This window comes from Aplysia californica, unplaced genomic scaffold, assembly GCF_000002075.1.
Source record: "Aplysia californica isolate F4 #8 unplaced genomic scaffold, AplCal3.0 scaffold00079, whole genome shotgun sequence".
Classification (NCBI taxonomy): domain Eukaryota; kingdom Metazoa; phylum Mollusca; class Gastropoda; order Aplysiida; family Aplysiidae; genus Aplysia; species Aplysia californica.
In genome coordinates, this window is record NW_004797349.1 from 1,122,938 (window position 1) to 1,137,580 (window position 14,643).

The following is a 14,643-nucleotide window of genomic DNA, read 5'->3' on the forward strand; positions in this document are numbered from 1 at the left end:
TTCATATTTTTCAATACTGAATGTGTATTAACACTCTTGATTTACTTTGAATTGGGGGGAAATGATACAAAGGCCAATTTTTGATGGTGGGGGGTTTGGTTGTTTTTTTCTTGGAGGAAGGTGGGGGGTGGTGGGTAGGGGTTAAGAGTGTTCTTTTTCTGGAAGATTGCTATGTCATCAATCTGAATGCTTTTAAATTAAACTAATGCCACTTGGAAGTTAGAATTGATGGTGAAACTGAATTACTTTTTACTAGAGACTTTTGGGTTTGTTTTTTGGGGTTTGTGGTATTTTTTTGTAAGGTCTGAAAGGGAAGTTTTTACTCTGGAGACTTACATTTAAGCTTCACTAACTTAACTCTTAACTAGATACATGTCTCAGGTGCAAATTGGGTGTTTTATAGACCTGATCCATGAATAAAATTTAAAAGATAATAGTACCAGTATTGATGATGCTTGTAACGTTTCATTAGTATATATTCAGATGACTCAGTTAAACCATTGCACTTGCTTGTACTTTTGGACTATGAGCTTGTGGTCTCAAATTCCATATTGTGGAAACGTTTCCTTTCCTTCAGGTGCACAGTTTCTAAAACACCATCTGGAGTACCTGGCTTTGTTTGAGAAGGAGATGATGGCCAACCGACTGAGAGCCATAAAGGCCAATGTGATGCAATCCATGGACATGAAGTTCAAACTACTACAAACTAGGTGAATTAACATGTTTAATTGAATTGGGTGGACTGCATTTACTTCTGTAAAGAAAACTTTACAAAGTACATATTTGTGGTATTGTAGTGAAATCAGGTGCTCGTCAAGATAACGAAATTTAAAACCCCGACATTTTTCCATTTGTAGGGTAGTTACCAATTTGGGGGGGGGGTTCAACACCTTTTATGTCCATTCAACAGGCAGAGCAGTTTTCAAACAAATGACCACAACAAAAAGGAGTGATAATATCAACCACATACAAAGGAAGAAACAGACCACGATCTTCCGCCTACGAACAGAACATGTACAGCTCAACTTCCACCTGAACAGAATAAACCCGGAACTTCCCCCAATGTGTCCCTTGTGTGACTATGCATATGAGACTGTGGATCATCACCTGTTCCACTGCACAGCCCTAAATGACATCAGAGCCACCCTTCTCCCTCCGAGACCTAACATTGACAACACCTTCTCTGGAACTTTACAGCAACTGCAGCAAACCTGCACTTATCACTACATGGCATTGGACAGAAGGGCGAGAGCCCAGCTGTTGCTGGATCGATAACAACAACAACAACATGTCCATTCAAAAACACATCTGATCTCTGTGTGGATTTTACTCTTTTTTTTATGTTGATCAAAGGATCACAAAAAAATAAGAATTTTCAGTTTCCAAGGATATCAAGCTTTGGCAGTGAATGAACTTTGGCAGCCATTTTCTCGCTAATTTTGCTTCTAACACCTGGCGACCCCTATCTCATTCAATCACAAATATCTCTACTTCTATTCAAGATACATGAACGTTTTGTTTTTCTTTCACATTAAAAGCAAGATAATAGAACCAGTTTCAAGCTGAAACCAAAAGCTCCTTATGCCCAAAAATTTACGAGCGCCTGATTCCACCGCATTGTGACATATAATAATATGATTTTCAGTATGCATGAGAATATAGATGTCAATACAAATATATCTCAATGTTATGAGCATATAAAGTCATTTCACGCAGCTGATTGTGTAGCATTCGTATGTTTTGATTTTAGCCTTGAAAACTCCACCAAATAACCTGAGTTCAATAACACCCAGTCTGGAATTTGAACCAAGACCATCTGCTCCATAGTTCAACTTGATACCTACTGAGCTAACGGAGCACCCTTGTTCGTTTAGTTGTGCAGAAGGACATTGTTGTCCAACATAAATAAGAACAAAACCAAATCTTTGCAAAAAAATCACAATCAGTGCTGTCATTGTGATGATGTATTTTTCTTTAAGTCTGTGAACAAGCACTTGAATATTTGAAGAACAAAAGTTGCGTAAAGCTCTAAAGCCCTGATGATAAATGAGCAATCTGTTTCTTCTAAAAAAAAAATTTTTCTCTTTTGTTCGTAGAATGCTGTATGTCACATCATACACCACACTATTTAGTTAAATTTGTCACTCTTTTTCTTTAATTTTAGTAAGAGTTTTACCACATCACTGCGCTTGTAAAACAAAATAGGTCATTAAAGTGCTGAAGATTAAAGGTGTGACAAGAGAGTAACAAACAAAAATAAAAAGGAGGGGATATAAGGATGATAGGTGTCTCAAGAGAGTAACAAACACAAGAAAGAAGGAGGGGAGATAAGAATGATAGATGTTGCATTGGAAAGAACGAGCAAACCACACCACCAGAGCACCCGCCAACCAGCCACTACTCTTTCTCTGTATTCATTAATGTTAACCACTGTGCTCACTTTTGCCTCTGCAGGATGGACGACCTGACGAGAGTGATTGAGGACGAGCTCATAGCCGAGCAGTACAACATGATGCCCTCCATGACCTCGGCCAACACTGTCTATGCCGAGTTTGGCCTGGGTGAGACGGAGCCAGAGGAGACGCTGAAGGTCACCAACACAGAGGACCCCATCAAAACAGATGTAATAGTCATAATAATAATCATAATTATCATAATAATAATAATAATAATGATAATATTCACTATCATAATAATAATCATAATTATCTTAATAATAATAATAATAATTATAATATTCATTATCATAATAATAATCATAATCTTCATCATAATAATAATAATAATAATGAAAATATTCACTATAATAATAGTAAGCATAATCATAATCTTCATAATAATAATAATAATACTAATAATAATTATACATAGCTGCCAACCAGAATGTAAAAAATATCATATTTAATACATTTACAAGGATCTGAGTACAGCAGTTCTGACCATGAGCTGCTGGGAGCAGCTTGCTGGAAATGAGGAGTTAATGTCATGTCTCCCATTACTTTTGATATAGATGTTGATACATCTTATGTTATCATTTTATTATTTATAGTTCCTAGTTCATCCTGTGTTGTGACAATTCTTTCTTATCTGTTTAAGACTGATAGATATGGTAGGCCTACCTTCTTTTTTTTTATCACATCGCACTTGAAGTCCCCTCTCTATCATGTACTGAACCATTGTGCTCAACCCCTCTGTTGACGCATCTAGTTTCTCCTATAGTGTTGAATGGGTTGGCTATGTTTCCTGTCTATGTGTCGTGTGCAGCTGAGGATGCGTTTCACGTTTTAGTCTGCTTCTTCACATTTACATTTTGGTGAATGTAGTAGTTTTAAACATCTGTACATTTGTTGTTTTAGTATTGTGTGTTGTGTTCTTAGTCTAAAGATTCCCATCTGTTCTTGCTGGGACATCTCATGATAGTTATTCGGTGTCTGTGGTACATTAAATAGTTTTCTTAATGAGAGTTTTCATTTTAAGATAAGTACCAATTTCTGCCTTTAGTTGAGCTCATGCCTTGTGAAAACATTTGTAACATTGTCCTAAGGCAGGTTAGTCAGATTCTTACTCCAGTGGTGAGATGCCACTTGTTAATACATAATACAGATCGACAATGAAAACCCATAACAAAACTTAAAATCTTCATGTTTTGTTTCATTCTGATGTTTGCTTACAGGGGCTACTGTTAAGTTCCACCTTCAAAAATTCTGTTTTTGATTTTTTTTTTACGTTAAAATTGTTATATTTGCAGGTGGACAGCAAGGAAGAGAGAAGGCACCGCAAGCATAAAAAACACAAGAAGAAGAAAGATAGGGACGTAAGTCCCGCACCAGATCTGTTGACCATACATGAAGAAAAGCACATGAACATCCTAACGCCTGAGGAGGATGTGAAACAGCTTCATGATAAAGTTATTTCTGATGATGAGAATCAGTCTCCAGATGCCTTTGTCACTGAAGCTGACAAACAGCAGAATAAGACCACAACGTCGACGCTCACACTCTCTCGAGAGCCCCGGCAGCGACAGCACCAGCGCCGTCAGGAGACAACACCACAAATGGGAAGTTTTCACAGCGGGGCATTAGCCCTTCCCAGCGATTCGAGGAGCCCTATCATAGCCATTCCACAACAGTTTCGCTTTGCAGCTCCAGAGCAACAGCTTGACTCAGATGAAGAGCCAATACCGCTAGACATCTATTCTCCAAGAGCTTCTAATTTGACTGTGTCCGCACATTCACATATGGGAGATGATGGAAATGTGTCAGATGTGTCTGCACATAGCCAGACATCTATCCGCATTAGTCGTCCCAGGTTAAGGCGCCACCTGTCACGAGGCAGAGATGGAGAAATGAGTCTCCACAGTCGATTTGAGCGGGCCAACAGGAGCAGTCACTTCTCCAGCAAGCTTCTTTAAGCTAAAGAAGCATTCCTTTGAAATTTAGTAAATCAAAGTTGAACATAAATCATGTATCTTACACTTTATTGTTGCAATCAATTGTGAGAACTTTGACAGTTCGCTCATAAAATTGATATATGTGGCATTTAATAGTAGCTTGTAGTAATGTAGCAATTAGTATGTAATGACAAAGATCCACTTGTGAGAGGGGCTGCATCTTTTTTCCCATTAATGTTGCTGTTCGTCTGTTCTGTACTTTACTTTTCATTTAGGCATCATAGGTCAGATAAACTTGTGTCTGCAGCATATTTTGGGGGCTGAAACGTATGTTTCAAAAAGATATGGTATGAGCCTTTGTGTCTGAGCTGTCTTAAAGAACAAAGAGTCAACTGACAGTGGTGCTCCTTTAATGTCGTCAGTACCATCATTTATTATCTTTGTCCCAATTAATTGTCAGAGCTTTTAAAATGGTGGGGAGAGAGGAATGAGATGAGGTGTATGTTTCATGGATTTAGGAAGTTGGGCAGGGGGGGAGGATGGAGAGATATGATTCTTTATCTGTTATTTTTGGTTCTGATTTGGCTTTTCCTCATTTTTGTAGTTTAGTTAAAGTTTATATTATCTATTGGTTACCTTGGTTTTAAAAGTTATGTCGCCTCAAATGTGCCTCAGGTTATATATTCAGGTGTTGCAGTCACAGAATTCCTTTCTATATTCAAAGTAATAGTAGTTTGTCCCGAAAGATTTGCCTAGCATTTCAAAAGGATTCCGTCTTTTGGGAACACACTCTGAGCAAAAATCTTGAACTTTAGTTTCCATTGTTGAACCTTGTTATTGATGGCTATTTGAATCATTTTTTATCCCTTCATAATATAGATGTGATTATTTGTGCGGTAGAACAGGCATGTTTGCAATATGAATTATCTTGCTAATTGTGCTTATGGCAGAATAAGTGGGTCTTTTGTGAAGGGCTTCAGTCGTTAAAATGTGAAGTGTATTGAAAGATGATGCAAAGATAATGTTACCGTTGAGGGTATGAAGCATGTTGATATTGTTGGAAGTAGTTTTTCATTTAAAGATATATTTTTGATCCACATGTTATGAAGTTTCTGGCGTCCCTTTGGTGAATTTTTGTAAGAAAAATGTATGTTCTGCCTTACGTCTGTTCTTATGATATTATTACTTTTTCATGTACAACAGTAAATGGTAAGATGATGGTAAGCCTTTAAAGAATTTGCAAATAGTTGTATAAGACTGTGCAATTCAAAGAAAAATTGCTTTCTTTCATGTTCTGGACTCAAGGACTTTCTCTGTGGTTCTCATGCACTGCTAGTCTTAGAAAGACCATCTTGTCAACTTCTGAATGCCACAAGCAGCATCAGCAAAAATGTGCACAAAATGATTTTTCCCAGCACCTTTTTCTCTTTTCTTTTTTTGTTGTTGTTATTGTTGAATGACTCAAACTTAATGTTTTGTGACCCCTTGTCCTTTTGGGATTGTACTTACATCAGAGTTGTGATATGATGATATTATTATTTCCTGTACCATGACTGTTTTATTGAGCGACAAATTTATCTTTGCTATGTTATTTGATTTCAAATTTATACAAAATATAACATATCATCAGCCAGCTAGCTATTCAGATGTACTAAACCCACAATTTTTTAATTTTTTTTTTAATTGCGAGTTTCTTATTTCTGTGATTTTGACTGCATGAGCTAGGGAAATATTTTTCCGAAACTCAAATTCTAAATGTTGAAAAAAGCAAACAACGGTACACAATGTAAGTACATCCGTAACTGTTAAAAGAATGAAACAATTTTTTCTCTCTCCTGAACAATGTTGCTTCCTGGGCTTAGCACAATTGAACAGCTTGCTGACAATACGTGAGGCATCGTGGTGAAATTAGGCGCTCGTCAAAATTATAATGATATCGATGATACCAGCATTTTTTCGACCATTTTGCAATTTTTTTCGTATTTTTGGTTTTTTGGCTCAATACCTTTTAGCTCCATTTAAAAGTGCATTGCTCTATTCGTTTGTCTAAAAAACGTTGATTAAAGGCACACAAAGTAAATTTTCAGTCTCCAAGGACTCTAAGTTTTGGAAGTCACCAAACTTTGGCAGCCATTTTCTTGCTAATTTTCCAGCAGAAACCAGGCGACCCCCATCTCCATCAATCTCAAATATTTACTGAACAAGCTTTAAGATGGTACTGACAGCTCCACATGCCCAAAATATGATAAGCACCTGATTCCACTGCGTTTTGGCTCATATATAGGCCTACTGTATATATTATTCTGCTTGAGCTATGATATACTTCAAAATGTTTTATGGTTTGGTTTGAATTTGTATTTCTGGTTTGGTTACTAATGCACCTCTTTGTCTTGGTTTTATTTTTCCATGGCCTTTCTTAACATAGTTTGGATTTTTATTAATGTTTTGTTTACACAAGGCATTATTTTTTTAAATCTGCTGTGTTTTTTTTAAACAGTCTTGTTTGGAATTTTGTACTCATTCCTTTACCCTGTGATATTCTGAACCGTCCAGTAATTCGTTGTTTTTGTTGCTCAAAATATATATATGAAAGATATTATCTTTTTGTTGATGTTTTACACCTCTGCTTTCCAAAAGTGGTGTTGATATTTTATATGCACCTCTTAGGATACCAAGTTCTTGCTAAACTTTTTCATCAATTAATGGCAATATCAAGTGCAAAGTTCATGCTTTTTTTAATTTATTCATTTATTTATTTTGATTCCTATTTTTTCTATGATATTCCGTAAATGTCTCTTGACACATAATTTCTGTTCAAGTTATAGTTAGCTTTAAGGTTATCCAAAATGTATATTTTCTGGCTTTGTTTGCTCAAACTTCAGGTTTTTTAAAAATCAGTTGTTATAATCTACTCCAACTTATATACGAGCTTTCAGAATTAAATTCTGAATGAAATTGTTTTGTGCTCGCACACCTATGACAATACACGCCTGAACATATTCTGTTCTTTTGAACAAGAAAAGTACCTGCAAGTATGTTCATTCTCTATTACATTCTAGCTCATAAACACACAGATACACCCACATGTGGGTGGTTGGTGGGTGCTCTGGTGTGGTTTGCTCCTTCTTTCCTATCAAAAACAATCATCCTTCTCTCTCCTCCTCCTTTTTTTTGTGTTTGTTACTCTCTTGTAGCACCTCTAATCTTCGGCACTTATATGACCTTATAGTGTTGCAAGTGCCGTAAAACTCATACTAGAACTAAACACACACATAAGTACTATCACATTATACGAGGCAAAAATTCTCTCTTACTCACACACACACACACACACACACACACACACACACACACATTAGTCATTAGATGCCCTCTTCAGGACACAGGCTCACATGAACACATACCCATACTAACAAATACGCAGGTCCTGACATGCATTCATAAAATTCAGGAATAAGCACTATTACATGCTTGTGCTTACATCGAAGACTAGCCTTGTGATCAGACCGAATGTTTGCACAAGCTCAATCATTTTTATTTTCCAGCCAGCCGCATACCTCATCATAATATTAAGCTGCAAAAATGTTGTTTTTTGGGGTTTTTTAAAAATTGCCTGATATTTCTATGTCCTTGGTCTTCATTGAGATTTTTGTATGTTAATATTGCATTATTACTCAAGGAAGAAAGATCTTCATCTGTCACAATATGAAATGAAATAGTGATTCTGCTGTGAGAAAATTGTGTTTTTTATCTATGATAATAATCACACTATGTATTTTACAATACACAAATATACATTTCTTTGCACTTTAAAATTAAGTTGCCATAATTTCATTATCAAACATTCAGCAATATGAACTACAATGACTCTCATTTTGGGGGATTTGCACTTTAAAAATTCCTATTTTATTTTAGATTTAGGATACGTTGGGTCAAGTCTTTTTGGTTCCTTTGTTGTTGATTTTGTAATGAGACTTTTTGTGTACTTTTACTGATTGGGCTGCGGTTGTTAGGCACTGCTTGAAATATTTTTTGTTTGTCAGAATTTTCAGCAAGCTCTTATTTTTCACTTACAGCATACTGCTTTATTTGCACATTTTTAGAATTATTGTCAGAATGTGTTGTCCATATAGACTGAAGAAAGCTACCACATTCCTGTTTTTAGTGAACATTCCCAATTATTTTATAAAAATGTATTATATGACTATAATTCTGCTGAAAGACACTGGTCTTTAACCTTACAGAGCTAATGCCAATATTCGGTGCTGACTTTCCTTATACTCTTCAGCAAACCAAATGCAGCACTCAGCCTGCAGTGGAGTTAATATAGCAGTCATTTCTTTGTGGGCTCAAAGGGTCAGAATTCAAAGGGCTAAGATTTTTGGACGTATTATTCATTATAACTAAAATATTTTCTGACAGCCAAAAATGCGTGTCATGAAAATTGATATATTAAAGACAATGTATTTTTTTTAAAAGAATTAATTTGATTAAAAAACTTTGCCCAGACTCTTCCCATTTACCAAAGAAAAGCTTGTTCTTTTCGTTTTTGCTTCAGCTGAACTTTACCTGCTATTAGAAGACAATCCACTTCATTTGTGCTGTGTATTAGTTAGAGCTGTCACGTTTTAATGAGAATACTTGAAGAAGCTATCATGCTTTTAAATAACATGCAAAACGTGGATGCAAGATTGACCTTTCCATAGTTTGTATTACATGTAGTGCTCAATGTTACTTTTCGAACTTTGGTATGGTGCAGTCTTATACTCCCTGAACATTCTATTGATATTCTTTAATTGAAATGATTTACAATTACATTGATATTAAACCTATTTACAATTTGTATTACTGTAAACATGTATTTTAAAAATATATTTCTTATAGTTCAATGTTATACCAATATTTTTTACTGTCATTTGATGCAGTGCTGAAGGCTGTTTTTAAAGCAAGGTTGTGGTACTTAATATGTTTAGCATATAGTTGTGATTAAATTTATCCTGATATAATGATGTCCAATAAAAATACTTTTTTGTATTACCCATATTTTGTGTAATTGTTGTTGGGTTTTTTTGTGAGTGTGTAATATCAATAGTAGTAGTAATAATAAGAATAATAGTAAAAGTAATAAAAATAGTAATGATAATAATTCGTCCATCAATGTCTGATTGTGACCAATGCGTTTGCAAAGAAAAAATATTACTTAGGCCAAAAAGAAGAAATAAAGGCTCAGATGACTCGTGGCTTCTGCTATGATCAGTGGGACCAATTCCGGCAGATTTATTTTGATAATTTAACAACTTCATTTTTTAATTCTTGGATTCTCTTTTGGCTTCAATATTTTCAATTCGTGAAGTCACATAAGCCCATCGAGGAATTAAATTGGAAGTTCTTTCAGAGACTTCAGGGCGTCGTTGTAGCACTTTTTGGGGAGGTGCGCCAAATTTATGCTTCCCCGAGCAATAGCTGATCAAACAACTTAGCTCAGACAAAAATACTGTCATTGGGATTCTAAAGTCAGATATTCTTGCGACATAGCCAACCCATCGAAGTTGAGAACTTTTTTAGTCAAGAAAACAAGTTTCTCGGCATTTATCCTTTGGACAAGTTCGGTGTTAATATTCTATCTCTGTCGTTTGATGCCAAGAATTCTCCCGAGGCATATCAAGTGGAAATGGTTGTTTTAAGTTGCTTAACGTGGAGTTTGATATACTGTCCAGGCCTTAATTAGGCCCTAGTATCTCAGTGCAGATAATAATTATGGCGTCTAAGGGTCAAAGGTGGGTGGTCTGCTATCCTGTGACGAAACGCCTTAAGCAGCATTTTGCCTCAGTAGGGCTCGGCGTTGGCGTCGGCGTCAGAGGGGCGGATGCACTGACACTCACACACTCGCTCATTCATTCACTCACTCACCCACTCACTCACTCTCTCGCTCGCTCATTCACTCACTCACTCACTCATTCACTCACTCACTGATCACTCACACAAACTCACTCACTGCCATTCCAACTCTCACACTCACGCTTACACTTACACTCCCACTCCCACTCACACTTACCCACAAAAAAACTAACAATCAACACACATACTCACACACACAGACACACACACACACGAGCGCATTTGTAAAATTATGATGAAACGTGCTTTTGGATAAAGTGCTATGTGCATGATAATGGTGAACACATCGTCAATAAAATGATTCGTCTCATGTCTTCTTAACGTCTTTAATTGTTCAATGATGTAGGTAGTCATAAAAAGGTCAATATGGTCTCTGTGCAGTACTTCTTACAACTGCTGCAGGTGGTTGAACTTACTTTCTTTAATCTTCAGAGGACCATTGTAAGTTGCAGAAATGTGCTATACGTGTTTAAACAATCTGACACCACGATAACGTTCTAATTTACTACAGGAATATAGATCTATTGCATATTATCTAAATTTACGATCCACCAATAACAAAAAAAAAAAAAACAACAAATCAGCACTGTGCCTTGTAATGAAAAAAGAGAGGTGCCTACTTTGACCGCATTTAAATCTTATCTAAAACACCATATTATATTTAAATCCACTTTATTAACTTGTTTGTTTCTTCTTCCAACAGCAAGTTGCTATTAGTGGTGGTTGTGGTAATAGTAGTAGTAGCAGTAGTACATGTAGTAGTAGTAGTAGTCGTAGTAGTCGTAGTCGTAGTAGTAGTAGTAGTTGTTGTTGTTGTTGTTGTTGTTGTTGCTGTCGTTGTTGTTGTTTTTTTGTTGTGTTGTTTGTTGTAGTTTTGTTGCATCGCTATCATAGCCTCTTGATTTTGGGAGCTTGTCCCTCGAGGCACCGTATTCAAGTACACACTCTACCTTCACATCTGAAGAACACTTCAGGCAACGGAAATCTGTAACAACTGGGTCGCCAAGAACATCCGGGTCTCATTCACCTTCAAGGACCACACAAGGCGAAATCCTTGCAGAATAATTATTCGTGGTTTAGTCGATAAATAGCCTCGTAAGGGTTGCCGCTAACTTTGATTTGCATACAAAAAGGAAGAAATATTGAGCAACACTGAATTTACATTTTAGAGGAACTATCTCTCCGACACCAATTTGAAGGTGGAGAATTTAAAAAACTTAAGTTAGAACTACAGTGTTAAAATGCTGTAATTATGACTGTCATCAATATACTCAAATACTTTAATAGAATTTGGCAAACTAGGCCTGTGAAAAACTGTTGCACATATTAAAATCAAAGGGGGGGGGGGGGCAGAGCCGTGTGCTAGATAGGAATTCCAAACAAAATAATGAAGGATTGTGACTTTTACATTATATAGAGATTTACATGTAACTCGTACAGTTTCGAGGATCCAAAGATCCAAATAAAATGGAATCCATTTACAGAAGATTGCAGGGTACCTCAGTCAGATACGCAGGAGAGACATTTTCACTATTTTGCCTGCCATCACAACTAAACGAGAACTACTTCAACATCGCATGCACCAAATTAGCCTGACTCACGCTCACAACCAATGTCTTGAACAGAGTCTGGATCTCCGGGATTAAAGGAGGTGAGGGTCGCATTGTGTAGGAGGAGGAAATAAACTATAATATGTCATAACTTGTTGTATCATGCCATGACTATTACCTAGCTAAACTTTATATATTATGGCTTTTTTATATTAAAAACATGAAAACTATGTAACTTGATTATTACAGTTTATAACTATGAATACTACATCATGTCCATTATGTTCTGGGCCAAAAGCACAAGCAAAGCTCGCCTGAATAGTGAATTTGTAGGTAAGAAACTTCCTTATACTGAAGAAATGGAACCGGTACCGCGATAATAACTACAAATTAGAACACCAGACTGTAACGAGGTTGTTTGTATAATATGCTGCTCAAATCATCTTTCAAAACTTGCACTAAGACATACGTGCTTGGCGTTATCAGCATCGGGCACACTAGTGCGATTTTAAAAACCCTTGACGATGCCACCAGTTTGTCTGGTTCTGATAACGCGAAGCACTCATGTTTTAATGCATGTTTTTCTTTATTTTTAACAAAATTGTCTCCTTTTTTTAGCAAGCCTACTTAACTTTTGCGGTTAATCACACGCTAAAATGTACTAGCTCACACGAGTATTTCCTCTGGTTGACCTTGGGCTGTTTTCAGAGCAGCCACGATTTTATGCATAGTCGAATTCATCGAGAACATTCCCCATTACGAAATTCGATTCTTCATTCACAAAGCCTCATCTTACTGACACTTTGTCCACTCAGCCCTCAGCATTGTACATGTTATAACCTTAAAGCTTCTTTCAACATCTGAAATTAAATTTTACTAGTGGGACCAGCAAATCTAACGTCTTCTCTGAAAGCAGAGCGTTAAACTTAAGAACTGCCCATTCCGGCGATAAAAGTCATGATAATCTTCATCATCGTTAACAACAACATTTGCATCATCCAAACAACCATTTTAGCCACCATTCCGATAATTTTTTCCCAATAAGAACATTGCTACATTCCACGACATAATTTGCGTGTTTGTTGTTTTGTTGTTCATTCAGTCTGGCTTCGTTTTCAAGGAAAAAGACAACCTAAAAGTGCCTCCAAAAGTTAGAATGGTTTCTGTGTGAAATAGTCTTGATCTGTAATAATCAGAATACGAGATTGTAATCAATATTGTTATGATTTCTAATTGTCATGATATAAACTGCATGTAGTTATGAAATATTATAAAAGTCATGATACAGAACTGTTTTGATGCTTGTACCATCGTTTGGATAACATCATCGTCTAGTTGGCTTCTAAGTCACTTCACCGTTTATTTTCTACTGGAAATCATGTTTGATAAAATAAAAATGGAGCTATTTGTCCCTCACTCTCTTGTTTTGGCGTGTAATAATAGATCCCTGACACCGATGGCCAATCATAAAGACCGTACTAATCGAGTATCTCGCCTAACCAATCTTCCTCCTTAACCACCGGCTTATCATCACAACGCCAGGCAGTCTCGAGCATATCTTACAGAGGGAAGGACATGTCTGTCTCCAGGATGTGGCAAGCCGTTTTCGCCCTGTTTCTGTCAGCGTCACTAGCGGGTGAGTGCCTTTAAATGTTTGCCAAGACGCACTCTTATTTTAATAATGAGAATTAAATGCTATGCTGTATTAAGAAAAAACAAAACTGAGAAGTAATGAAAAGTACCCGTAAATGTAAAACAATTCTACGTTAAAGCGACCCGCCCCCCCCCCTTTTTGCCCCGAATTTTCCTAAATCACAAAGTACCTGCCTGAACCTCCTTTTTTTGTGTGTTAATATACACAACAATCTGTGGTAAATCAACATAAGAGGCAGGAAAAAGAATTAAACTCAACCTTTCACACTGAAATCTGGACATCAAATTTGGAAAGCTAGAATGTTGCTAAGGATGTCTAGCTGGTTTAACTAAGTGTAGAGCAGGAAAGAAGAGTAACTATACCCCAAACTTTACCATGATAGGAATAGGTATCATGTGTATAACAAGACAGAGAAGTACCCTAACCCTACAGATATCGTAACCCCAATCTCTATCAGTTAACACGTTATGTTATTACGTAAAACAGTACAGTTCAGCTTGCATTATGCTTGATTCTGCTTTACGGTTCCTTCAGATTTGCTCTTTTCTTACACAGATTCGATGAGTTCGCCTCGGGTTCCTTCAGGCAATGGGGTGAGCTTAGAGGTTACCCCCAACCAGATACACGAAGGATTTACAGATCAACTGACAATCAACTGCACTTTCTCTCATGAACAGGGCTCTATCTTCAGTACAGTCATGTCGCTTATATTGTCAAAGACAGATTCCATTAGCGATTCTACCTACAGGTGCGTTCATTTACGTTTATATATTAGCGCAAGCAAAGTAATTCTGAAGGCCCGATATTTGCGCCACTTTTCAGAAACGAAACAAACACTTTTCAAAGCTCAAACTTTTAACGAAGGTAGCATTCAACATTCCTAAGAGCACGTCGGAGCCCGCTTTTTATTATTTTTAACATAAGAATCTTAGAACATTATGTCTGACGTTTGCCAGTACATCCACAGTGGCGAATATTTCTCCAGCAAAATAGAAGAATTAAAAGAATTAAAGTTTTTTTACATTTTGAATACTTAAAGGCTTCACACTTTCACTTGTGGATGTGCGCAGCTTGCGGGCTTCTCCCTTGATTTCAGCATTTTTTAAAATTCTCTCTCTCTCTCTCTCTCTCTCTCTCTCTCTCTCTCTCTC

At 36.7% G+C, this 14,643-nt stretch overlaps 2 protein-coding genes across 3 annotated transcripts in view; both read left to right on the plus strand.

Moving 5' to 3' along the window:
• LOC101850704 (transient receptor potential cation channel subfamily M member 3) overlaps positions 1-5,527 on the plus strand; it is a 31,368-nt gene extending 25,841 nt beyond the window's left edge. Inside the window, exons 24-26 of the mRNA XM_005094290.2 lie at positions 578-710; positions 2,455-2,623; positions 3,749-5,527. Of these exons, the coding sequence (XP_005094347.1) occupies positions 578-710; positions 2,455-2,623; positions 3,749-4,411 (965 nt within the window). The 3' untranslated portion in view covers positions 4,412-5,527. The remainder of the gene's footprint in view (positions 1-577; positions 711-2,454; positions 2,624-3,748) is intronic.
• A 6,183-nt stretch (positions 5,528-11,710) lies between these two features.
• Positions 11,711-14,643, plus strand: part of LOC101850944 — an 8,892-nt gene continuing 5,959 nt past the window's right edge. The window contains exons 1-3 of one of the 2 annotated variants that reach the window (XM_035968743.1): positions 11,711-11,939; positions 13,381-13,474; positions 14,048-14,240. In XM_035968743.1, the coding sequence (XP_035824636.1) occupies positions 13,414-13,474; positions 14,048-14,240 (254 nt within the window). In that variant the 5' untranslated portion in view covers positions 11,711-11,939; positions 13,381-13,413. Of the gene's footprint in view, positions 13,475-14,047; positions 14,241-14,643 lie in introns of both variants that reach the window. The other variant, XM_005094291.3, reaches the window with a different exon arrangement.